Below are 25,144 nucleotides of genomic sequence, written 5' to 3'. Positions count from 1 at the left end.
AGGAGGAGCCCTGTGGCAGGGCAGCAGTGCTGGAATGTGGCTCTGCTCTGGAGTGGGGCTGGAGGAGGGAAACAAAACCCTACAGGGATGTGTGCACCCCAATGCACATGGAAAATACAAGTGTTTTCCAGGATCTGAACCATTTCCACATGTCCATGGATTCAGCTGTGTTTGGCTTGTGCCCCTTACCCTGGCTCTCCCCTTCCCTCTCTGTTGCAGAGCTCCTTATAATGTCAGGCAAAAATCTGTGGATGGGGGTGAGGAGGACGTGCCTTTTTCTCCGGATGAACACAAAAAGAGGTGAGTCCTGGAGGTCCCTCCGTGTTCCTGCAGGGACAGGGACAAGTGGCCTCTCTCCAGCTGGGCTGGTCATTCCTGGGAATGACATGGATGAGCCATTAGGGCTGTTTTGCAATAAAATAGTAACATTAATAATAATAATAATAATAATAATAATAATAATAATAAGCAGATATTTTTGCTCAGAGCCCAACTCTGCCCACGGGCCACTGCCCTCCCAACAAAATGTAATTAAAAGCCTGACATGATCCAACCTGACAGCACAGCCCAATTAACTGGGCAGCTGGGAAGGGCTGTGGAATCCATGGGCTGCCTCGTGTTCCAGTGAGAAGACAGAGATGTACAAACAGCCTGGCAGGAGGGGAGGAGCCCAACTCCCTCCCCCGGGGTCGGGATCACTGAGGGATGGAATCCAAGGCCACATCCCGGCAGGTCTGTCTCGCTCATCTCAGGAGTAGAATCGTAAAATCAGCCCAGATTTGTTTGGGTTGGAAGGACCTTAAAACCCATCCAGTCCCACCCCTGCCATGGACAGGGACACCTTCCACTAGCCCAGGTTGCTCCAAGCCCCGTCCAGCCTGGGCTTGGACACTTCCAGGGATGAGGCAGCCACAACATGGACAAGAACGTGTCTGATTTCTCTTGTTGCTTCCAGCTGAGCCTCTGAAGCCCCTTTTTCCTCAGACACAAGCCTTGTACAGATGAAAACTTGGTAATTTGCCCCCTGGGGTCAAAGCACTAGAAGCCCTTTCACAGATTTGGTCTCTCCCTTGGTGCTCCTGGTGCCGTTGGGGTGAACATGGAGTGTGTCCTGTCTCCCATTTTTCTGTCCCGTGGTGTCCAATATCGCAAAAATCCAGGTCTGGGAAAAGACTGGAAAACTCTCTCTGCCCTCCTGCAAGAGGAAGTATTTGGCTTTCCCCCCTGCTGCTTTCCATCCACGTGGAAGTGCTGTGGTCCAGCAGGAATGATACTGAAGGAGAAGTTAAGACACTGTCACTGCTCTGAGCTCTGGCTCAATGGAGACTGGAGATTTTTAGGGGTAATTTCTTCACAGAAAAAGGGGTCAGTGGTGGAGTCCCCATCCCTGGAAGTGTTCAAGAAACCCGTGGATGTGGCACTTGAGGATGTGGTTTAGAAGTGACCGTGGTGCTGGTTGATGGTCGGAAGGTCTTTTCCGACCTTGACGATTCCACGGTTCTCTTGATTTCTGCTCCCCAGAGTGTGGGAGCTCTGTCAGGGTCAGCACCAGCCTCCTCTGGGTTGTTCCTGGGCTCCCCAGCCAGCAGCCAGGGTGAGGATGGGCAGGATGTGACCCTGTCCCTCCCCCCTTGCAGGACTGAGGCTGCCAACAGTGTCCTGCGGCGCTCGGCCGGCCGGGAACGCGCCTACGTCCTGTCGGCGGCCAAGAAGAGCAACGGGTGAGTCTCCAGTGTCCAGGGTGGGGCAGGAGCTGGGGAGGGGCTGTTGGAGGTGTCTCACAGGAATGGTGGCTGGTCCCAAGGCTCTGAAGCTGAAGAGAACCGTGGTAATGGTGAAGGTGCAGCTGCCAAGGATGTGCCGCGGAGATGCTCCAAGGGCTGCTCTGGAGCCAGGCTGGGAGAGCTGGGGGGGTTCACCTGGAGAAGAGAAGGCTCCAGGGAGACCTGAGAGCCCCTTGCAGGGTCTAAAGGGGCTCCAGGAGAGCTGGAGAGGGACTGGGGACAAGGGATGGAGGGACAGGACAAGGGGAAATGGCTTCCCACTGCCAGAGGGTTAGATGGGATACTGGGAAGGAATTGTTGGTTGTGAGGGTGGGGAGGTGCTGGAATGGATTTCCCAGAGAAGCTGTTGGCTGCCCCTGGATCCCTGGAAGTGTCCAAGGCCAGGTTGGAGGGGGCTTGGAGCAACCTGGGATAGTGGAAGGTGTCCCTGCCCATGGCAGAGGGTGGAACTGGATGAGCTTTAAGGTCCTCCCAACCCAAACCATTCCATGATCCTGTGATATCTGCAGCTTTCTGCAGAACTGGGGAAATCCTCCAAGTCTTCCTCACTGAGAGGGATGAAACTTCAGGAAAAGGAAAACCACGAGAGCCCTGCAATCAGGAGTCCAATTTTCAGCCTCAGCTCTTAAACTGCTCTCTCCAATCTCGTTGAGTGCATGAGAAAAATCAGCACAAACATAAACTGCCTCCAACATGAAGCAGCTCTTTGTGACAGTCTGTGTTTGGACAAGAGCTGCATTTACAAGATCCTGATCTCAGTTGCAGCTTCAAAATAGTTCTGTGGGGAAAAAAGAACCCCCCGTGTGGGTTCACAGGAGGGAAGAACCTCACAGGAGCGCGAAGGATGTGTGGGAGCTCTTGGTGCCCAAGGCTCTGCTGTCCATTGTCCATCTCTTCCCTGGGAGGGGAAAAAAAGGGAATTTTCAAGGTCTCTGCTCTCCCAGGAGCTGTGATGGGGTGTTTGGTTTTTTTTTTTTGCGGGCTGCTTTCACTAGAAATGCTTTTCCTCTTGACATAACTCTGGATGACACAACGAGGCACCGGGAGGGAGGTGCAGCAGGAGCAGGGAGGGGATGTGCCAGCAGCACTCAACGGTGCCCAGGGTGGGAGAAGTGCTTGGATAGGATGTGTGAGGACATGGAAAGCACTTGGACAGGATATATAAGGACTTTGAGGGTGTTTTTTCCCTGGCTGCTGGTTCCTCTGGAGCACTGGGCAGTGTGTGCTGTGGGAAGAGCCAGGCCTGCCTGCTGGGAGAACAACAATTAAAAGAATTTTATCAATTTGCAATTAAAAAGGCCCTTTGGGGAAGCTTCTTTCCTTCCCAGCTGCTTTTTCTGCTCATATATTTGCATTTGTATTATTTGATTTGGAATTTGTCCCCCCTGGGCACTGCCAGCTCTGCCCAAAGGGGGTGACAGGACCCTGTACCCCCTGGGGCAGTCAGGGATTTTGGGGGCTCTGCCCCTGCCCAAGGTGTGTTTTTTCCCTCCAAACTTCTAACTGTTGCCTCAATCCTTCCTTCACAGCAGCCCAACACAGGAATTCCCACCCTTGTTTGCCAAGAGGTAGGTCATGGAGCCTCGGGAAGCACTGCTGGGGTGGGTTCTGTGGAAATTCCAGGTTGCTGTTAAATGCTGGGATAGCAGATCCCAGGATTTTCAAAGCAGAGGAAGGACAATTCCCTTAAAAAGGATGCTTGGGGTTGGATCACACTGGGATTTTTTTGAGATAAATACTGGGAAAACAACACTGATGGTGCTTTGGGTTATGCACAACGTGAGACACGGAGAGACTTTCTGCTTCCAGGGAATCTGACCCTGGCCAGCCAGGGAATGCTCTTCAGGCATTCCACTTCTAAAGCTGTCAGTGGGGTAGGGAAACGTCTCTCTCTGGAATTCAAGCACTCAGATGGTGCTGGTTGTAAAATTGTCTCTCACCTGGCTCCGTTCAGCTCAGGAGGAGGAGCAGGAACAACCTGCCCGGGGGGGAAACAGGGCAAACACAGCTCCAGGGAAAACAGGACCACACCTCCTGGGTTAGCTGGGGAAAATAGGAAACAACGTGATATTTGTCTCTCTTTTTCCCCGTGGAAAGAATTGAGATAGAAGAGGAGGAAGGGCAGCAGAGGAGGAGTCCAACCGTGCCGGGTTCCCAACGGTTTGCACCGGATGACAGCAGGTATTTGCCAGCCTGGAGCAGGGTGGCACTGGGATGCCAGGGCACACTGGTTTGGGGATAAGTGCATTTATCTGCAAGGCAGCAGCTCCCTGAGCACAGCCAGAGATGGAAGGTTTGCAAAGGAGGCTTCCCGGAGAAGCTGTGGCTGCCCCATCCCTGGGAGTGTCCAAGGCCAGGTTGGACGGGGCTTGGAGCAGCCTGGGCTGGTGGAAGGTGTCCCTGCCCATGGCAGGGGGTGGGATGAGGTGTTTAAGGTCTCCATCAACCCAAAGCATTCTGTCATTCCATGATTCTGAAATCCTGACTGTCCTTTCCTGAGGAAAGAATCCGAAGGGAACAGTGACCTCAGCTCTCCCGGGGAAACAAAGGGGCAGCCAAAGGGACAGGGCAGTGTCACCAAGTGCCAAGTGACAGCCCTGGGGGTGGCAAACGGCCTTGAATGTCAACTTTAACATTTCACTGCAACATTAAGGCCTCTCAGGGAGCTGAAGGGGCAGAACCTGGCACTGAACCCCTCCTGATCTCCCTCCACAGCCCCCTCAGTCCTGTCTCCACCAGGAATGAGCCTGGTGGTGCTTGAGGGACGACAATCCCAGGAGGAGTCAGAGCAACCCTCGCCCAGCCCTGAGACAGCAAAGGTTTTCTCTTCCTGCCCAGCTTGGCTGGGTGAACTGCCCCCCTCACCCCCATCCCAAATATTCCATATCCTGGTATTCCCACCCCCTGAGCCAGCTCTGCTTTCTTAGGCCTGAGATTTGGTTATTCTGCTGTGATGGGTGTGAGCAGAGGGGGGTGGGAGCTTCATTGTCTTTAAACTGATTTTGAGGGCAGGTGTTGGCCCCAGTCCCTCTCCCAGGGACAACCTGGAATGTTCCTGCCATGGAATGACAGACCTCCTCAGCCCACACTGGGCAGGAGCAGCTGGCACAGGGTGTGGGGCTGAGGGAGATGCAGGAAGGTTTGGCTGAACCGGGAATATTTGCCCTGGGAGGGAGAATCCTCCTCTGTTTTCAGGCAGAGCCGTTTCATTTGGGATTCAGCTCCGTGTCCCTGCTCTGAGGGGTGGCTGGATGCCAGGCAGGGCATTATCAGCTTCTCTGCCACTTTGGGCCTTCGTGGGCCCAGCAGGGAGCCCAACAAATGGGGCCTTTCAGCCCCAGCCGCTTTATTTTCGGGATGAAGGAGCTGCCTCGGGAATTCCGGCGCTGATTTCGTGCCGTTGTGGGGCAGGTTTGAGGCAGGGCTGGGGAGCAGTTTCCCTCCTTCCCCCACATCACTCAACTCTGGGGAATTTTGAGCTTTTTTGGGGGAGTTTGTTGTGCAAATTCACAGCAAATGCTGGGCATAGGAAGAGCTGCAGCTTTGGTAAATGGGAAAAATCACTTTGTAAAGCGGGGTCTTTCAGCAGAAAGGCAGGTGTGAGTCCAGCAGTGCCACGGGGCGCAGGGACACCCCCGGGAGGCCTTGCCCAGGGAGAGACAAGAGCTGTGGGGCAGAAAGCAGGACCCCCACGGGAAAAAAAGCTCCTAAAAATCCCTTGTCTTTAATGCTTTGTCGTTTGGGTTTTTTGTCAGTGCTAACAGGGTAAGAAAAACCACCCCTGGATCTTCCTGGGATGAGCCAAAGGCAGCAGCAGCCTCTCCCTCCAGGTAAGTGCAGCACAGCCGGGATATCTGGGATAATTTTGGGGGCTGTAGGTTGGAGAGATCCCCTCAGGGAGGGGGAATGACCCAAATCTGTCAGCCTTGAACAGAGGAGACCTTTCCCTTGATGCAGAGAGCTGTGTTAAAAAGGTTTTATGTCTAAAATCCATGTCATGTCCTCCAAGGATTTCGCAACATCCTGAGCGAAAAGCTCAGGATGTGAAAGGTAAAACCCCAAACACAGAATCATGGAATGGTTTGGGTTGGAATGGACCTTAAAGCTCATCTTGTTCCACCTTCCACTACCCCAGGTTGCTCCAAGCCCCATCCAGCTGAACTCTTTCTTGCCAGAACAGGTGTAGGGGAATAATTTTCTGTTGTTTTCCATTTTTTTTTTGTCTGAATCCATGAATATGGTATAAAAAACGGTGAAATGGTTTTCACTGCAAACATGGTGAAGTGGTTTTTGCTGCTTCCCTGCTTCTGGGTGTGTTTATTGGGGTGTCACTGCAGGAGGTGGATGTTCCTGGCAAATAGGAGCAGTTTCAATTTAAAAGTTTTGATAAGATGACTCTGTAAATGAGTGGGTTGAAAACAGCGATGATTCATTTCCACTTTCTCCGTTCCCAAAAGGGACTCTTCAAGCAGGGCAGCTTTGGGCAGCTGCAGTGGGAGCTGGTTGGATGAGGAGTGACAGCCTCGTTCTTTCCCTTCTCTTGCAGCCCCACAACAGACAGCGGGAGCCAAACATCCACATCCCCGAGGGAAACTTCAGGGAGAAGCTCCACTTCTGCTGGAATCAGGTGGGTCTCTTGGCCCCCTCAGGCTCCCCAGGAAAAAGGGACATTTTGCTCTGCTTGGGGAGGGGTTTTCCTGGAGACACATCCAGGACACAGCAAGAACTCAGCAGAGGGAACTGAGGAGAGGAGCACTTCCCAAAAGCATCGGCAATCCGGGAGGAAACATTCCCAGATGGACCTCCCGCAGCTTGGACATCCCCTGGTTCTCTGTGCAGAGGAAATGAGCCCAAACCTGCAGCTCTTTGAACCTGCTCCTGTTTGACCCCAATCCCTGCCCTGTTGGCAGCACAATCCCAACAAACACCCCCCGTGCAGCCCCTGTGCCCCGCGCTGCCCCTCAGCCCCCTCCCTCACGCTTCCTGCTGTTCTCCCTGCAGGAATGGTGAGGACAGCCAGGCCCTGAACGGGAAATCCTCCTGGGAGGCTGTGACACAGCATGGGGACGGGTAAGGAGTGGAGAGGGGCTGCTCTGTGCTGCTCAACACAAGCTTTTTGCTCAGGAACAGCATCCACCTGCTCCTGGTGTCCCACGGACGGGATCCCTCCAGCCTGGGCTGCATTCCAAGAGCATCATCTGCTGGCTGAGCTGCAGCTTGTCGGTTTTCTCCACCCTTCCTTCCCCTCCCTGCAGGATCCTGCTCTCTGCCTCAGTCCCTGAACACTCTTGTTCATGCATTTAATTTTATTTTCCTGCTCCAGTTGCCATTCCCTGGGGAGTTTTTCCACCTGCAAGGGATGTGTTGACCCTCAGTGGCCGGTGGCTCCTGCTGATGTGGGTTCTGGGCCTCTGTGGGAAATCTGGAGGGGGTGGGGAAGTGTGGAAAGCTCTGTTGTGTGGAGGAAAACCTGAGGAAAAAAGGAACTGATTGGGAATTTAAAGGCTAAAGGAGCTTCCTAAAGGACGGGTGACACAGGGAATTCGAAGCTGAGGGCGGGGAAGGTTCTGGGATCTGCCTCTCCTTGGTCCTGTGGAATGCACACAGGAGAATTCCAGAGGGGCTGTTGATTGTTGACTCCCTATCCCTGGAAGTGTCCAAGGACCAGGTTGGACAAGGCTTGGAGCAACCTGGTCTAGTGGGAGGTGTCCCTGCCCATGGCAGGGGTGGAACAGGATGGGCTTTAAGGTCCCTCCCAGCCCAACCCAGTCTGGGATTCTGTGGTTTCTAAAATATCCCCCACGTTGGCAGGGCTCCCTTTGTTCCCAGGGTGAGCCCTCTGGATTTGGGGCTGCTCTAGACTGGGACAGGCAGAGCTGCCCCCGTGGCCTCCCCTGTTGTGCTCCAGGAGCTGTGGGAGGCTGGGGGTCACCACAGGGCTTTGTGGGGCACACACAGTTCACTGCTGCTCTCTCTGCACCCCCAGCAGTGACACTCAGGCTGGAAATGTCCCCAGAGTGCCACCCCAGGCTGGAGCAAAGTCTGGAGTGCTGGAGGAAAGGCAGAGGCTGGGCTGTGGTGGGCACTGAGCTGAGAGCCACGGCCGTGTCCCCGCGTGTCCCTGCAGGAGCAGCCGGAATACAAGGCCCCCTTTGTGCCTGCCTGGGGTCACCGGGGGCACAGAGCTGCTCCTAATTGGGAGCCAGGCTCCCAGGGGAATTCAGGGATGCCTCGTGACTGAAACCACCTAAAACTGCCAAGGGAGGAATTGGCAGGGAGGGGAGGACATGGACACACAGCGTGACAGGGCTGGAGAGGGAAAGGTGGGAATAGGGTTGGGCTGGAGGAGCCCTGGAGAAGAGAAGGCTCCAGGGAGAGCTGAGAGCCCCTTGCAGGGTCTAAAGGGGCTCCAGGAGAGCTGGAGAGGGACTGGGGACAAGGGATGTAGGGACAGGACACAGGGAATGGCTTCTCACTGCCAGAGGGTTAGATGGGATATTGGGAAGGAATTGTTGGTTGTGAGGGTGGGGAGGTGCTGGAATGGACTTCCCAGAGAAGCTGTGGCTGCCCCATCCCTGGAAATGTCCAAGGCCAGGTTGGAGGGGGATTGGAGCACCCTGAGCTAGTGGAAGGTGTCCCTGCCCATGGCAGGGGGTGGAACTGGATGAGCTTTAAGGTCCTTCCAACCCAAACCATTCCATGATCCATAAGTTGCAGTCAGGCCCTCTGTGCTCGGATGGTTGACCCTCCTATCCTGATATAGAGATTTAGCCCCATTTTGGGCTCCTCCCAACTAAATATGAGCACATTACTGTGGAATGATCCAACAGAAATGCTGACAGGTCACGTTTTCACTGGAGTTTTCCTTCTTCTAGCGACAAAGCTCTGAAGGAAAAGCCTGAGCCCTTCCCATGGGATGAGGCCCCCAGAGCCACCGTGGCTTCCACGAATGGAAGGTAAAGTCCTTCCATCTCCTCCTGAGATTCCTTTAGTGGGTGTTGTGCAAATCAGCAACTGCTGCTCTGGAGCTGTCTGGAATCTCTGGATATTTGCTGGTGGAAAAACACATTCCACGTGGGCTTTGCAGAACTGCAGCAGTTTCTCTAAATTTCATTTAAGGGAGGGAATAAAGAAAACACTACCCACTTCAATCAAATTGTGGGATATTTTGTTTGTTTTATTTTTGATGATACAAAAAAAATCCAGGTTTATTCCCAGTTGTGGAATGGATTTTATTTCTGGTTTCAGCAGTACAGAGAGGTTCACACTCAATGTCCCTCTCAGCCTCCAATTCCACCTCTTTATTTACTTTTGCAACAGTTACTAAATTTGTACTTCCCATGCATTGAATTCCCCAGAGTTTCTTGCCGTTTTCCCTGTGCACGGGGACATCCTTGGGAAGTTTAGGGATTCCCTCTTACGAAATGCATGGGAAAATCACTGTACAACATTCCCCAAAGCTGCTTCCTGAAGTTGTGTCTCTCCTTTGCAGCTTCCCTGAGCACACAGAGGCCAACAATGGGTTTTACCCACCCAAGTAAGTGCCAAATAAATGTAAAATTCATTTTTTCTCCTTGATTTTAGAGCGAGGAGGGTCTTCTCCTGACCCAGCACTGACAAATGTCAGGGCACTAAGGAGGGGTGGGCCTGACCCACCCCCTCAAATCAGACTGAGATCCTCCAGCTGCTTTCCTGACACGGGGATGGGTTGGTTGGATTTATGGCTCAGCCTTTCAGGAAATTCCCTGAGCTGAGCAGGAAGAAAAGATGTTACATTGGAGACAGGAAAATCTCCTGCTTGGTATTTTTGCTTCTTGCTCTGTTCTCCAACTTGCTGAGCTTCCTGTTGGGACCCACCAATCTCCCCCTGTTCCAGGTCCAGCTCCGATTCCAGGGACAGACCTGGGGATGCTGCGGATGAGCTGCTCCATCACTACGAGCCCTCTCCTGCCCTGGATGTTGGAAGGTCTGACCCTGCACCATCAGGGCTTGGGGATGGCACTGGATCTGCTCCCAGAGGGAAGCTGGGGTGGGAATAAATCACTTGTCCAGAGTAGAGTTGGAAGCAGAATCCACACTGGGCAGCAAAGAAACTGGAAATGGGAAATCCCGTGTGGATAAACAGGGGGAACAGAGTCTTTCTGTTCACTGTTACGTGACTTCTTCCCGGAGAAGCAGCCTGGGAATTCTGGAAGGATTCCTTCCTGGGAAGGGCTGTCAGGCATTGGAACTGGGCCTTTCTGGTTGGCAGGTCTGTCCTGGGGTACGAGGAGAGGAGCAGCTCCACCAGTCCTGAGGGCCCAGCACAGCTCCAGCCCCACTGGAACAAGTAAGGACTGGGATGACTGGGGTGTTTGCTCTTCTGGGATGTTGGGAACAGCTCTGGCCTGATGGCTCCTGTCCTGGGAATGGGTGTCTGCCCACCCACCCCAGCAGGGATTTTCTCCACTGCCTTAATCATGGATCATTATTTTAGGTTTTCAGGCTCAACCAACCTCACTGAGAGGGGCCAAGGACCTGCTGGCCATGGTGCCCACCCAGAGCTGCCCAGGGCACAGGAACCCACGGCCCATGAGCCCGGGGTGGTCGGGTAAGGAGTTGGATAATTCCCCCTGCCTTTTCCTGGAGGATGAGGGTTCATTCCTTGCGTGTCTTCCCCCACATACACACGCTCATAAAATCCTCTCCCAGGCTCCTCTTTTTAAAATCTTCTCCCAGACTCCTCTTTTCGTGGAATCATGGAATTGTTATAGTTGGAAAAAACCTCCAAGGTCACCAAGTCCAACCATCAGGCAGCACCACCACCGTGGTCACCGACCCGTGGCCTCAAGTGCCACATCCACCCATTTTCTGAGCATTCCCAGGGATGGGGACTCCACCACTGCCCTGGGCAACCTGTTCCAGTGCTTTACAACCCTTTCCACGAAGAAATTTTCCCTGATATCCAACCTAAACCTCCACTTGTGCAACGTGGGGACATTTTTGTGCCTGATTCTAGCGCTGCTTCTACTGGCTGAACCTTTTGTCGGGGTTTTATAGGAAAACCTGGGAGAAAAGGTCCTCCTTAGCTGAAGCCATCGAACCCTGTCCAGCTGGACTGCCAGGATTTGCTGCCTAGACCTTAAATTTGGGAGCAGAGCCTGTCTCTAGGGTCATGTGCCAACAGAAGCAATAAAATTTGGCATGGGGTGACACGTCTGTGGTAACCCTGGGTCTCGTTCTGAACTTCCTCAGGCAGGGCTGGGTGTCCAAATGGAAGGACTTCGGGGATTTCTTTGCTTTTGTCCATGTTTTCCCCCTAAATGTGAAAGAGTTGAGGCTTTTGGTCAAATTGGGCTTCCTCACATGTACCTCAGTGAGCAACTTCTTCACATGGAGGTGTAAAGCAGAGCGTTCCTCTCCCCAGGTCCCAGGACAGCACTGGTGGGAGCAGGGACATGGAAAAGGGGATGCCATTCCATGTGCAGAGTGAAGAATTCATGGAAAGAAGGCAAGAGAAAGGCTGGGATTTGCTTTTCCTGACGGGAGAACACAGGGGATTTGCTGCAGGGGGTTCTGGAGGAGGGACTGAGGGTGCTGGGGTTGGGGTTGGGAGTCCCCACGCTGGGAGGAGGGAGCTGAGGACCCAAACAAGGCCATCTCACGCCCTGAGCAGGCTGAAACAGAACACAGGACTGCTGGATAACCCATAATAGTCGCAACTGAACTCCCAGAATTGAGGTGTCAGGTTTGGGAAGGGTAAACAGGGAACTGAAGCCCATCAGGAGCTTTATTTCTCTTTCCTTTTAGCCCTGTTTTTTAACAGGTCTGGATTTTCCCTCTGTCTTGTATCATCTGAGGATGTGATTTCATGGTGGACATGGTGGTGGGGCTGAGTTGAGGGTTGGACTTGATGATCTTGGAGGGCTTTTCCAGCCTGAACTTCCATGATTCCATCTGGCACATTCCCATGAAGGGATATCGTATTTTTCTTGAGGCTGCATCTACATCCCACAGGAATTCTGGGCACAGTGGTGCTTCTGCAGACTCTAGAGGGTCTCCTGTCTTGGCAGGTCCAGCTCTGGACCTGGAGGAAGCAGCATCCCTGCTCCAGAGACCCCACATGCCAACGAGTCCGAGCCACGCCGGGACAGGTGGGGAGTCAGGGAACCAGGATAGTGCCTCCCACTTCTCCTGCTGCCCTGTCCAAAGGCATCACAAATGCTCATTTCTTGGCTTAGTGAATTCCCAAACCAACATAAACTGCCAGGGCCACCTTTCCTCCCTCGTGCCAGACCCTCAGCACTGCAGGGATTTCACACAGGAGTTGTTGCAGCTGAACATCACAAGGATGTGGAGCTGCTGGAGAGAGTCCAGAGGAGGCCACGGAGATGCTCCAAGGGCTGGAGCCCCTCTGCTCTGGAGCCAGGCTGGGAGAGCTGGGGGGGTTCCCTGGAGAAGAGAAGGCTCCAGGGAGACCTGAGAGCCCCTTGCAGGGCCTAAAGGGGCTCCAGGAGAGCTGGAGAGGGACTGGGGACAAGGGATGGAGGGACAGCACAAGAGGGAATGGCTTCCCACTGCCAGAGGGTTAGATGGGATATTGGGAAGGAATTCCTAGCTGTGAGGGTGGGGAGGCCCTGGCACAGCTTGCCCAGAGAAGCTGTGGCTGCTCCATCCCTGGAAGTTTCCAAGGCCAGGTTGGAGCAACTTGGGCTAGTGGAAGGTGTCCTGCCCACGGCAGGGGGTGGCACTGGATGATCTTTGAGGTCCCTTCCAGCACAAACCACTCTGGGATTTTAGGATTCTATAACCACAGTGTCCCTGCATTTCTTCCCTCGAGGGACAGGCTCAGACACAGGTTCTGGAGCTGATACAGCTCTTTTCTTTCCCCCCAGGGTCACTGCGGCCCACGAGGATCAAACCATCCCCACCACAGATGGTCCCCAGGACTGGAGGCACAGTGAGCCTGGCCCAGGGGCAGCCAGGTACAGTGGGAATATCCCTTTGGTTCTGCCATCAGTGGCTCCCAAACCATCATCCTTTGCCATTCCTGCTTCTTGACACACACCTGGCTGAAGTCCTGGCCCCAGTAAATGTGCCTAGTCCAATGGTATTCACCAAAGGAATATGGGAAGGAATTGTTGGCTGTGAGGGTGGGGAGGCCCTGGCACAGGTTGCCCAGAGAAGCTCTGGTTGCCTCATCCCTGGAAGTGTCCAAGGCCAGGCTGGAGCAACCTGGGCTAGTGGAAGGTGTCCCTGGTGGAATGGGATGAGCTTTAAAGTCCCTCCCAACCCAAACAATTTTGGGATTCTCTGTTTCTATTAACAAAATCGTGTCCCAGGTTCTCCTTCTTGCCTGTAGGAAGAGGCAGGATCCAGCCTTGGCAAACCCTGAGCCCCTGTGCGAGGGGGGCAGACCACCCACAGTCATTGGCTTTACGGTCAAATTGGTTTTAATTCTTCAGCAGGTCTGACTTCAGCTCCAGAGAGAGTGTTCTCAGTGCCCATGAGAGCCAGCACCCTGTGCCCCTGTACCAGGACCCCCAGCCCTTCTTTGGGACAGCTCCCAGCCACAGGATCCCGGCCTACGTGGACAGCCAAGTGTTCAGCACCAGGAGGTGAGAGTTTGGGCACGGAGGGTTTGGGTATGGAAGGTTTGGGCATGGAGGGTTTCAGATGCAGAGACAGAGAAAGATGCTGGCACAGAATGATCTGACAGAAATTCTGCTCCGGGTTGTACAGTCAAGGAGTGAGAACAAGATTTTGTTCCCAGAGGGAACAACAGTATTGAATCATCATGGATTCGGGCCTGTCACAGGATTGTGCACCTGGGACAAAGTACAACGTGAGGAACTTCGGGGAAGACATTTCTACCTCACCAGCACAGCTCTAGGCCTTGGAATTTAAATCCTCCTGGGAGCCTTGAGATCCTCCTCAACTCAGCTGGGAGGGTTGGAGACGACATTTCACAGAATCAGGGAATCATGGAATGGTTTGGGCTGGAAACCTTAAAGCCCATCCAGTTCCACCCCCTGCCATGGCAGGGACACCTTCCACTATCCCAGGTTGCTCCAAGCCCTGTCCAGCCTGGCCTTGGACACTTCCAGGGATGGGGCAGCCACAGCTTCTCTGGGCAACCTGTGCCAGGGCCTCCCCACCCTCACAGGGAAGAATTCCTTCCCAATATCCCACCTAACCCTGCCCTCCCATGACCATCAGCCATGGGCTCATTTTCCCTGTGGAAAGAGCCTGAGCTGTGCCCATGGATTAAAGCCATTCTTCTAAGGATTTCTGGCTTGGAAAAGGGAAAATGGGCAGGGCTGGCAGCATGTGGAGGGGGTGCAGTGGGAAGGAAACAATCTCAGATATATCCTTTGGATATGTCCCAGTGTCCCAGTGCTCAGGGGTTGGGTTTGGAGGTTGCTCTCCTGGGCGTGGAATGTGGGGTGTGGAACACACACGGGGGGAATGCACCATGGAATCACGGAATCCCTGCGGTTGGAAAAGACCTCTGAGATCATGGACAGCCAACCCAGCTCCCCCATCGTGGTCACCACCAAGCCATGTCCCCAAGTGCCACATCCATGTGTTTTTGAGCGCTTCCAGGGACAGGGACTCCACCCTTGCCCTGGACAGCTGGGCCAGGGCTGGGCAGTGGCAGAGCCGTGGTGGGCACTGCTGAGTGGGGATTCCAGGGACTGGCAGCAGGATGGGCCAGCTGGGCAGCAGGGCACACGTGCAGGGGGTGCAGTGGGAAGGAAACAATCTTGGATATATCCGTTGGATACGTCCCAGTGCTCAGGGGTTGGGTTTGGGGGGTCCTCTCCTGGGCATGGAATGTGGGGTGTGGCAGATGTGGAACACACATGGGGGGAATGCACCATGGAATCCCTGAGGATGGAAAAGACCTCTGAGAGCATCAAGAACCAGCAGACAGAGCCACGGTGAGCACTGCTGGGTGGGGATTCCAGAGACTACAACGTGCTCAGGGCTTTGTTTTTCCTCGCCAGGCCCACCCTGGATCCTGAAGGGAGAGTTTCCGACGGGAGCAGCCGATCCGATGGTGCCAGGGGGCACGGGGAGTTCACCCCCCCGGCTGGGCGGTGAGTCAGGGGGGCATCCAAACCTTTTAAACCCCAAACCACCCCACTGCTCCATTTGTTCATCCACTGGGATGTCCCGATTCCCTGAGCGGGTGATGCCTGTGGAGCGTGGGGGAGTTTGGGGCCCGGCAGGGACATCCAGCCAAGATTCCCAGCACTTGTGAGGATCCCTCACGTGCACAGGATCAGAGCCTGAGGCTGCACCGCTTCCTTCCCATAGCCATGACTCCCTTCCCAGAGATCCCAGCATGTCCATGGCCCAGAGAAGCCACAGGGTGCCGTTCTACATGGACAGCCTGAACTACAACAGCACCAGGTAAATGGGCAGTTGTGGTGGTTGTGAGGGAAACTTCCATGAAACTTGGGGAACAGAAGCCAGGAAGCAAAGCCAAGAGCTGAGAGAGAAATGGTTTCCAGGGAGTGGAAACCATTCCAGAGGCACAGACCTACTCTTAAACCATTCCTAGCAAAAGCTGCCCAGCACGGGGTCTGGAATACATCCATCTCTGGTCTCTGGAGGTTTCCCACCGTGTGGGATGCCAGAGCAGGGGGGCAGGAGGATGGAGAGCTGGTCCCTGGCCAAGAACTGGCTTTTGCTACATGAAAAAAGAGCTCAAAGCAAAGAGAGACGTTGAGAGACAAGATCAGTGTCCCCAGAAAATCAATGATCAAACGACTGAACTGCTCCCAGAACAGGGCTGTTGGAAGGGCAGGAGTTATCCAGTATGGAATACCATTGCCCTGGGCTTCCTGCAGTCCCTCCTGGCAGTGCCAGCCCACCCACATGTATGGGGCCACCATGGGGCTGAGTGTTGGATCTGGACTGGGCACCATGTTGTGGGTGTGAAGAGGAGGCACAGGATCCCTGGATAGCCTTGGAATGGCTCCAGGAAAGAGCAGCCTCCTCCCTGCAAGGCAAACAGCCCAGGTCTCACAGCTGAGCCAATGGACCGAGCTGTTTTCTGCAGTTTTGCCACCTTTCCCCTTCTGCAGCTTTTCCAAGGACTGGGCTGGGGACAGTGGTGTTGGCTTTGGCCACCACGGCCCAGCTTCTCCTCTCCTGCTGCACATCCCATGCCATTTCCCTCCGGAGCTGCTCCCATTCTGGCTGCCTGACTCACTTGGAGCCTGTCCTTATTGGAAGATCTGGTTTGAGCATCTCTCCCATAGCCCTAAAAATGAGACTTTTCCAAACTCCATCTCCAGGGAAGCAGAAAAGGAGCTGGTTTGGTGCCAGTTAAGGGCTGTGATATCAACCTGCCCTCCCAGCAGCAGGGGTAGGTCCTCTCCTGCCAGCTTGGCTCCTGTGGTGGCTCACAGATTTTCCCTCTCCCACCAGGCTCCTCTCCAGTTCCAGTGAGAGGCTCTCCAGCCCCGGGTTCCATCCTGACTCCAGCGCTGCCGGGTAAAGAGCCGAGGGGGCACAGAGCCATCCTGGGGGTGGGGGCATCCCAGCCTTTGGCACCTGTGGCAGCAGGACCAGGGCAGTGCCCGTCCCTGTGCTGGCACTGCTGAGGCATCTCCAGTGCTGGGGCAGTTTTGGGCCCCTCACAAGAAGGACATGGAGGGGCTGGAGCGTGTGCAGGGAAGGGAACGGAGCTGGGAAGGGGCTGGAGCAGCAGGAGCAGCTGAGGGAGTTGGGGGGACTCAGCCTGGAGAAAAGGAGGCTCAGCAACTCCCTGACAGGAGGGGGGAGCTGGGGGGGGGCGGGCTCTGCTCCCAGGGAACAAGGGACAGGAGGAGAGGGAACAGCCTCAAGCTCCCAGGGGAGGTTTAGGTGGGATATTGGGAAAATTTCATCGTGAAAAGGTTGTCCAGCCCTGGCCCAGCTGCCAAGGGCAGGGGTGGAGTCCCCATCCCTTGGAAGTGTTCAGAAAATATGTGGATGTGGCCCCTGGGAACACAGGTCAGTGGTGACCATGGTGGTGCTGCTGGGCTGACGGTTGGACTTGGGGATCTTTTCCAACCTTAACAATCCTGGGATTCTATCTGAAGTTATTCAGTAGCTCAGACCCAGCTCCCTATCAATATTCCACATTAGAATTGGAGATGAAAGTGTCTTAAGGAAGGAATTCTTCCCTGTTAGGGCGGTGAGGTGCTGGAATGGATTTCCCAGAGCAGCTCTGGGTGCTCCATCCCTGGAAGTGTCCAAAGCCAGGTTAGGTGGGGCTTGGAGCAACCTGGGCAAGTGGAAGGTGTCCCTGCCCATGGGGTGGAACAAGATGAGTTTTAAGGTCCTTTTAGATGATCTTCTCCAACCCAAACCATTCTGGGATTCATGTTTCTATGACACAGAAAATGTCTTTTCTCCGTTAAAAATAATTAAAAAAAGAAGAGCTTTTCTTTCCTCAGTTGTGCCAGGGCTTAGTTTGCCCGTGTGAGAAGAGAGGATTAATTGTAGCTTTTAGGCAGCAGTGAAAATGCCCCGTGGAGAAAGAGCCTGATTAGTTCGTGTGGTGGTTGCAGGGAGGGCTGGGGGCACAGGGCTCAGCCTGGGCACAGCTGCACACACAGGGGGCATGGAATTCCGAAACCGGGAGTGGGGAGAGGCGGGGATATGAATATGCAAAGGAGCAAAACCATCCCCAGACAAACCAGCGCTGGCTGAAAACACCGGGGATATTCCAGAGGCGGAGCAGCGCCGGGAAGCAGCGCTGTGCCAGTCGGGTTTGGTGCCCGCGGGCAGAACCGCGAGCTCTCTCCGCGCTCATTGAGCGCATAATCCTGACACGAGCTGGGAAAGACTTATCCCTGCAAAACCGGCGGATAACTGGATGAAAGGGTTACATTATGCATCCCATTCTTCCTAATTAACTTGATTTGTTTTGGTGGGGTAATTAGAGGAGTGCATTAGGTGTTCTTTAGCAACAATCTCCGGGATTTATCCCAGGACAACAGCATCTCGTCCCGTGTCCCGGCACACACGCACGTGGTCTCTCATTAGCTCCACTCTTTTCTCATGCAAATGCTTCCCGTTCTGGTTCCTTAGGAGGGGGATCCTCTTTGTGAAGGAGTACGTGAACACCGGCGGGTTTCCAGCCTCCCCACGCTATGGAAGGTACGAGGAGTGGCCAGGGACACTCGTGTGTCACACACGTGTCACACACATGTGTCACACGCACGTGTGCACAGCCCGGCACGCGGCTTTGCCAGCTCACATCTCCCACCCGGCTCCAGGGGCTGGAGCACTCGGAGTTCCGGAGTTAATTAGCCCTGAGGGGATTATTGGGGAGCAGAGTTTTGCTGGGTGAGGACCCGTTGTGACATCTCATCCCTCTGTCCCACCGCTCCCAGGGGGCAGGGAAGCTCCCCTTTGGAGCGGGGTGGTCTCTGAGGTGGATGCAAACACCACCCTGCAGGTTTTTAGGCTGCGTATTTGGCCACCGTGAGGCTTCGCTGGGCACCTGAACACGTAAACAAACGATTGGAATTGGTGAGCAAAACGTGGAGGTTGGGGGTTCTCGCTCAAAAAAAAGTCATTTGTGAGTTTAAAAAAGTTAAATTAGGCCGTTTTCAAGCTTAAATCTTCAGTCTTTTGTGTTCTGCTCGAAGGTAACTGAGTGAAGCTGCTCCAGATTGGCACAGTGTGGCCCAGAGCAGAGTTTGGCCCGATGTAAATCATCCTTCCAGTGATGTGGCACCAGTTAACCCCAGTTTGATGCTTCCCCGCTGGCACTGAGCCTCCCTCAGCGCTGTGCTGGCATTCCTGGGGGAGCTGATTACAGCCTGGAAATCTCCAGCCTGTCCTGGAGCTCAGCAAAGCCGCTGTCAGCAGCCCAAGATAAGCCAAATATCCAGGAAAGCCAGGCAGGGAGGGAACACTCGGCTGGGTGAGACCAGGGATGTGCTCCCTGCCTTTTCCTGCATAATAGGGCAGGGTTTGGGACTTCAGTGAGCAATGAAAACAGGTCCTATTTCCAGATGGAAACATCCAGAGGAGTGTTGCTGGTGAGTGTTTTGGAGGCAGGATTTCACAGGTTTGCTGGTCCAGCCACCGGCGCAGGATTTTGCCAGTGGAAAATATGCTCCCCCTCCTTGTATCCCTGCTCTCAGCCCACCTAATCCTGCCTTTTCTGACATTTTAATGAGATAACCTGGCTGGTGGAGGGGTCTGATGGCTGGCAAGGGGTGGGAGCATGGGGTTGGGAATATACTGGAGAAGGGAGAGAGCAGAGGGAGCTTGCACTGCCCAAGTTTTTGGCTCTTCTCAGCCCCTTCCTGAGCTGCATTTCCCAGCTCCTGGAGTGGGACCCCCAGCACGGGCTGCCTGACCCTCTAACCAGCCCTGGAAAGGCATTTCCCTGATGGAAAGGGCAACACTAACTGATGGAGCAGGGAAAGAAACTGCTTCCTCCTGCTCTCCCCCTCCTCCAGGATGTTCCCAATGTCCCTTAGAGGTGCAGAGTTGTGATTAAAGGTGATTAAATGTCCTTCCTTGTGTCCTGTGCTGACCTGCTGGGAAGGAAACCTGGGGAGCTTCTCCCCAAGGAACAGGTGCTGGAACATTCCAGATCCCTGCGTTCGTGATTTATGATTCCAGCTGAGATTCTCTTCCCGTATTTTCTCCATCTCCAGTGGCAGCCTTGTGGATCTGACTGATGTGGACAGAGCCAGCTACAGCCACCACAGTTACCTGTCCAGTACTCCCCTGCACAGGTAGGACAGGTCGGGGCTGCCTTGGGGGGTCTCAGCAAACCCTGACCCAGAAATCGCTGGAAGGGTTTGATTTTTTGAGGATATTGGGGGTGTTTGGTGGAACAGCAGCATGGAGGGATCTTTGGAAAATACAATGACATTGCCTTGAAGTCAGAGAGGCCAGAGGAGGCCAGGAAGGTGATCAGAGGGATGGAGCAGCTCTGCTGGGAGGAAAGGCTGAGAGAGTTGGGATTGTTCAGCCTGGAGAAGAGAAGCTTTGGGGTGACCGAATCGTGGCCTGCCAGGACCTGAAAGGAGCCTGCAAGAAAGATGGAGAAAGATATTTCCAAGGGCCTGGAGTGACAGAACACAGGGAATGGCTTCAAACTGACAGAGAGTGGGTTTAGATGGGATATTAGGAGGAAATTCTTCCCTGTGAGGGTGGGGATGCCCTGGCACAGGCTGCCCAGAGAAGCTGTGGCTGCCCCATCCCTGGAAGTGTCCAAGGCCAGGCTGGACAGGGCTTGGAGCAACCTGGGCTAGTGGAAGGTGTCCCTGCCCATGGGAGGAGGGTGGAAGCTTTAAGGTCCCTTCCAACCCAAACCACTCCATGATTCTAAGACCTGTTCTGCCCTGCTGGTGTGGTCTCTACACCCCTGGGACAGCACATGTCCCTCTGTACTGTCACTTGACACATGTGGGAGCTGGTTGCTCGCAGGGGTTGGTAAAAGCCTCTGCCACCAGTGCTGGGACTGGAAGCAGCTGTTGTTGCAGAGGAATCCATCCTTCTGTCCTCGCCAGGTCCAGTGACCCCGTGTGCAGTTACTGCAGCCGGGAGATCCGAGACTGCCCCAAGATCATCATAGAGCACCTGAACATCCACTGCCACGAGTACTGCTTCAGGGTGAGCCTCTCTGCTGCTTCCCTGAGTTGCTGGGAATGGAGGGGGAGGGAGAATCTTGGTGCAGATTCCATCCTCAGGCTTTCAGAGCGATGGATCCAGTGTGTGCCAAATCCTTGCGTCACATCGGGACAAACAAAGTCGGGCAGTCCCAGGTGTTGGTTGCATCCCCAGAAGTTTTTCAGGTGCTGGAATAAATGTGTGTTAGAACAAAGAGGATTCTTTATCATTAGCAGCACCCTCGGGACACCCTCATGTCCCTGTCCCCGGGGCAGACTTGCTGTTTTGTGGCCTCTGTGCCCCAACACAGGGCTGGCTGAAGCCTCAAAGCTTGCAAAGTTTACAAGGAAAATCTGTGGGGATGGGGAGGGTGGGAGGAGGAGGGATGGGGAGGGTGGGAGGAGGAGGCCTCCAGGGTCATTTTGCTGTTCAGCCTCAAAGGTCACACCCTCAGCCCCTTATGAAACGATGCAGAGATTGTTCTCTCCCTGCTGTCATTACTGTGTGGGGCTTTGGTTGCTGTCCAACTTCCTTGTTTTCCCTTTGGCAGTGTGGAATTTGCCACAAAGCAATGGGAGATCTTCTGGATAAAATATTCATCCACCGGGACATTGTCCACTGCGACAAGTGCTACGAGAAACTCTTCTAGGTGAGTTTGCAGTGCCCCTTTCTGGGGTCAGCAGGGTGTGAGAGCTCGGAGTTCCCTGAGTGAAGGGCGTTTAAACCCTGAGAGATCCGTGCTGGGATCTTCCTGTGGCCCTTCAGTGGGAAGCAGTGACCTTGTTGCAGAATTAGTCTTGAGCTGGTCCCGGGGGGTGTTAGTTGGAGCCAGATTCTCGGTGACAAACAGCTTCCTGGGGGTGACAGGCAGGGGCTGGCTCGAGTGATGACAGAAGTGTCCCTCAGAGGCAGAGAGTCCTCTTGGGAGGTGATTAAAAGTCCCTCCCTGTGTCCTGGACTGACCTGCTGCGGGTGGTTCGGAGCTGTAACATTCCTCTGACAGGGAGCAGCACTTCGGTGGCAGGTGCAGCTCCTGCTCTGTGTAAAGATCCTTTGAGGGGAAAACCTTTGGGAAAACTGGAGCTGGACACTCTGCCCAACAGATCAGTGGGCTGGACATGGTTTGGTTTTGTCTGATTAGCTGGAAGGGGCAGGAGGCACCATGGCAGCTCCTGCACTGGGTTGTAGAGGCCTCCTGTCCTCCTGCTGCTGAGAGGAGGAGGAGGAGGAGGAGGAGGAGGGAAAGGGGCTCCTGCCTCACTGCTCCGTGTTCCTTGTAATGTGATGTGACTGGCGAGCCCATCCCTGCTCCACTGACCTCCATTCACCCTGCTCCATGTGCTCACCTGCTCCTTATCTGCTTCCAGGGTTCTGCAGAGCTGGGAAGGCAGCCCCTGGAAGTCCACAGCAGCATTGGAATATAGCTGGCAGCTCCTGACTGGCCAAGATAGCAGAATTCCTGCTCCTGCTTTCCTCCAGTTCTTTCCCCTCTCGCTCCTCCCTGGCCATGAGTGAGTTTAGCACCCTGTCACTGTCACCTGCACTGAGATGATGATGGGAATGAGACAAGGCAGCCTCATCCTCAAAGATCAGGTTTCCCAAAGGTCTGGGAGTCAGGCAGAGCTCCTCAGATTTATGGGAGCTCATTGCCAGGAGCCTTTCCTGGTTCTATTTTTCCTTCTTTCCCATGTGCAGCCGGGCTGTGGGAGCTGGCACATGGGCACCGGGAGCCTTCAACACTAAATTTGGATTCTTGGGAAGGGTTTGAATTTAGTTCTTAGCAAAAGCCTATTTCTGCTTCTTTCACCCCCAAATTCAGCCTAGGAATAGCATCTGCCTGATTTCCGTTTGCTTTCCATGGGATTCCAGGAGCACTGGCAGACTGGCTCTACTCTAATTGTGTGTCAGCTTTAATTCCTTTTCTGCCTCCTCAAGTGCTGCCTGTTTGGGAAGATAACACTGTCCCTCCCCTGCTCCTTTAACCCAGCTCTGAGGGCAGGTGTCTCACATGCCAGAGAAGGGGCATCTCCACTCCCTCTCCCAAAAAGAGTTCCACCGAAATCTCAGTGTCCTCCCACACCCCTCCCAAGGCTTTGCCCAGTGCCCCTCATCGCTGTGAATTATTTACAGCACAAATGCTCATCACAGAATTGAACTTCCACTCACAGAAATCAGAATTGTGTCCTTTTAGCTCTTAATTCAGAGGCTGGGAATGCTGGATGCCAAATCCTGAAAGTCAGCCTCTGTGTCTTAAAAGCGTCCAGACTTACTGTTTTCTCGTGGGAAGCATCAGGAAGCAGAGAATCCCAGAATGGTTTGGGTGGGAAGGGACTTTAAAGCCCATCCAGTTCCACCCCCTGCCAGGGGCAGGGACACCTTCCACTAGCCCAGGTGGACACTAGACCTGGCCTTGGACACTTCCAGGGATGGGGCAGCCACAGCTTTTCTGGGCAACCTGTGCCAGGGCCTCACCACCCTCAGAGGGAAGAATGTATGGAAACCACATCCAGAAGTTCCTTACTGGGACCAGTCCCGGTGGTGGGGATGGACTGGTACAGCCTCTGCTCCGCCAAGGTCGGGGGAGGGATTGTTTAAAGTACCAAAGCAGAAGATAAGCTGCAGAAAGAATGTGTTCCTGGATGGTTCCAGCGTTCCTGATGGCCTTACAAGGAGCAGGAGTTGTCCATGTTCTGCAGTTTCCCCCCAGCTCCATGTCTCCTGTAGGAATTGTCTCCCCTCAGCGCTCAGCTCTAATAAACAGCCTCAGCTCTCGTGTCCCTCCCTGCCCTGTGTCTCGTGTCACATCTCCTGGCAGTGCCCTTTGAGCTCATGGGCTGTGCCATTTGTGCTCCTTGGTGGCCCATCCATGAAGTCACCCAAGGCTCTGCTGGAGGAGCAGCAGGACCACCAGGCAGGACGTCCTCAAAGCTGGGGTGGGCTCAGCAAATACGGGCTGATGTTCTCCACAAATTTCAGTTGGCTGGTTGTCCTAAAAACCTGTGATTTCCTGGGGAAAGGGAGCCCTGATCCCCAGTGCTCTGTGTTTGGGAGAGCTGAGGGAGCTGGGGGGGGCTCAGCCTGGAGAAAAGGAGGCTCAGGGGGGACCTTCTCGCTCTCTGCAACTCCCTGACCGGAGGGGGGAGCCGGGGGGGTCGGGCTCTGCTCCCAGGGAACAAGGGACAGGAGGAGAGGGAACGGCCTCCAGCTGTGCCAGGTTTAGGTTGGATGTTGGGAAAATTCCCTCACAAAAAACATTGTCCAACCCTGGCACAACTGCCCAGGGCAGGGGTGGAGTCCCCATCCATCCCTGGAGAGATTTAACAGCCGTGTGGATGTGACACTTGGGGACACAGGTCAGTGGTGGCCTTGGCAGTGCTGGGGAAGGGTTGGACTCGATGGTCTTGGAGGGCTTTTCCAACCTTTACAACTCCATAATTTACGATCCTCAGCAGGCCCTGAGCTGAGAAATCCTCCCTGTGCCCACCAAGGGGTCTGGATTGCTGGTCCTGGGGGTCCTCCTTGTCCCTTCCTCACACATTTCCCGGGATCAAGCTGAGAACTGTCATCCCCACTGTGTGTAGCATCACAAAGGATTCAAGAGGCGTTTTTCCCCCCTTAACAACCTGTATCACCCAAAAGGAACCTTCCAGCAACCCTTAAATGTTATGCTTCATAATTTGTTTTGGAAGAATTGCTGATCTACCCCTTATAAACAAAAAAGAAATTACTTTGCTTTAAAGAGATAAATCTTCCCATTTCCTGGTATTCCCATGTATCTGTGGAGAAGGGTCACCTGCACACAGATTTCTCCTACGTGACATATTTTCTTTCACAGAAAGATCTTATTTCACTCAGGATCCTGCTGCTTGTGGGGGCAAACCTTGACCAGTTTGCTTCACATGAACTCAAATATATATAATATATTATATATAAATATATAATAATAAAATAATAATAATATAATTGAAATTATTACAAGGCAAATTATTAATTATTAATATATTAACATAACATTACAACTAATAAGATACTTTATTATAAATTAACTTATATTAATTTATTATTTATTAAGAAATAACAATTTATAAATAAAATAATAGTAAAATAAATACACATATAATGGCTATGAAACGTGCTGTCAGTGACTGAACAGAGATGGAGGCAAACCCATGCTGGCACCACCAGCCACTCTGTGCTGGCACAGGGCACTCTGCTTCCAGAGATCCCGTTTTCTGTGCAGTTCCATACCTTCCCAGAACACCTGACAATTAACAGAATGCCAAAATCATCTCAAGACCAGCAAAAACCAGGACAAACCTTGACGAGTGCCAGGGCTGCACTGGGTGTTCGGGGCCAACTGGTACAATAAAACAGATCCTGCTCGCAGCCCTTGGCCTTGGTGACTGCAAAACATCCAGTGCTTCTTATCAAAAGGTGCCAGAGGGTGTGTTTGGGTCCCACACGCACGTTTGGGAGGAGGATGTCAGAAGAATGATGGTGTTTTTATTGTTGCCTGATGAAACAGTGCCCTGAAGAGCTGCTACACTCCCCGGGGCTTCGGGAGATCCTTTATTTTGTGTCTTTTTCTGGATCGATGCACAGGGAGAGACCCTTTCCTTCTCACTCAACCCTTTGCCCCTCATTCATCCCCTTTCCCTCTTCACTCTCCCCTTCCTGCCTCTCACTCCCCCATTTTCCTCCCTTACTCCTTTTCCTCACACTTGTCCCTTTTCCCCACACTC

The 25,144-nt window shown here is 53.7% G+C and overlaps 1 protein-coding gene across 1 annotated transcript in view; it reads left to right on the top strand.

Moving 5' to 3' along the window:
- Positions 1-22,659, top strand: part of ZNF185 (zinc finger protein 185 with LIM domain) — a 40,947-nt gene extending 18,288 nt beyond the window's left edge. Inside the window, exons 8-31 of the mRNA XM_027696227.1 lie at positions 220-300; positions 1,638-1,721; positions 3,314-3,352; positions 3,882-3,965; positions 5,540-5,614; positions 6,331-6,411; positions 6,786-6,854; positions 8,660-8,740; positions 9,277-9,321; positions 9,661-9,750; positions 10,036-10,113; positions 10,261-10,374; positions 11,191-11,274; positions 11,837-11,917; positions 12,659-12,748; positions 13,232-13,381; positions 14,774-14,866; positions 15,087-15,182; positions 16,206-16,271; positions 17,856-17,924; positions 19,442-19,522; positions 20,303-20,405; positions 20,953-21,051; positions 21,770-22,659. Coding sequence (XP_027552028.1) covers positions 220-300; positions 1,638-1,721; positions 3,314-3,352; positions 3,882-3,965; positions 5,540-5,614; positions 6,331-6,411; positions 6,786-6,854; positions 8,660-8,740; positions 9,277-9,321; positions 9,661-9,750; positions 10,036-10,113; positions 10,261-10,374; positions 11,191-11,274; positions 11,837-11,917; positions 12,659-12,748; positions 13,232-13,381; positions 14,774-14,866; positions 15,087-15,182; positions 16,206-16,271; positions 17,856-17,924; positions 19,442-19,522; positions 20,303-20,405; positions 20,953-21,051 — 1,933 coding nt within the window. The 3' untranslated portion in view covers positions 21,770-22,659. The remainder of the gene's footprint in view (positions 1-219; positions 301-1,637; positions 1,722-3,313; positions 3,353-3,881; positions 3,966-5,539; positions 5,615-6,330; positions 6,412-6,785; positions 6,855-8,659; positions 8,741-9,276; positions 9,322-9,660; positions 9,751-10,035; positions 10,114-10,260; positions 10,375-11,190; positions 11,275-11,836; positions 11,918-12,658; positions 12,749-13,231; positions 13,382-14,773; positions 14,867-15,086; positions 15,183-16,205; positions 16,272-17,855; positions 17,925-19,441; positions 19,523-20,302; positions 20,406-20,952; positions 21,052-21,769) is intronic.
- The last annotated feature ends 2,485 nt before the right edge of the window (positions 22,660-25,144 follow it).

The sequence above is a fragment of the Neopelma chrysocephalum genome, unplaced genomic scaffold, assembly GCF_003984885.1.
Source record: "Neopelma chrysocephalum unplaced genomic scaffold, ASM398488v2 Primary Assembly neopelma1_105, whole genome shotgun sequence".
NCBI lineage: Eukaryota > Metazoa > Chordata > Aves > Passeriformes > Pipridae > Neopelma > Neopelma chrysocephalum.
Note: the sequence above shows the minus strand (reverse complement) of the source record. Positions and strands in the feature narration are given on the sequence as shown.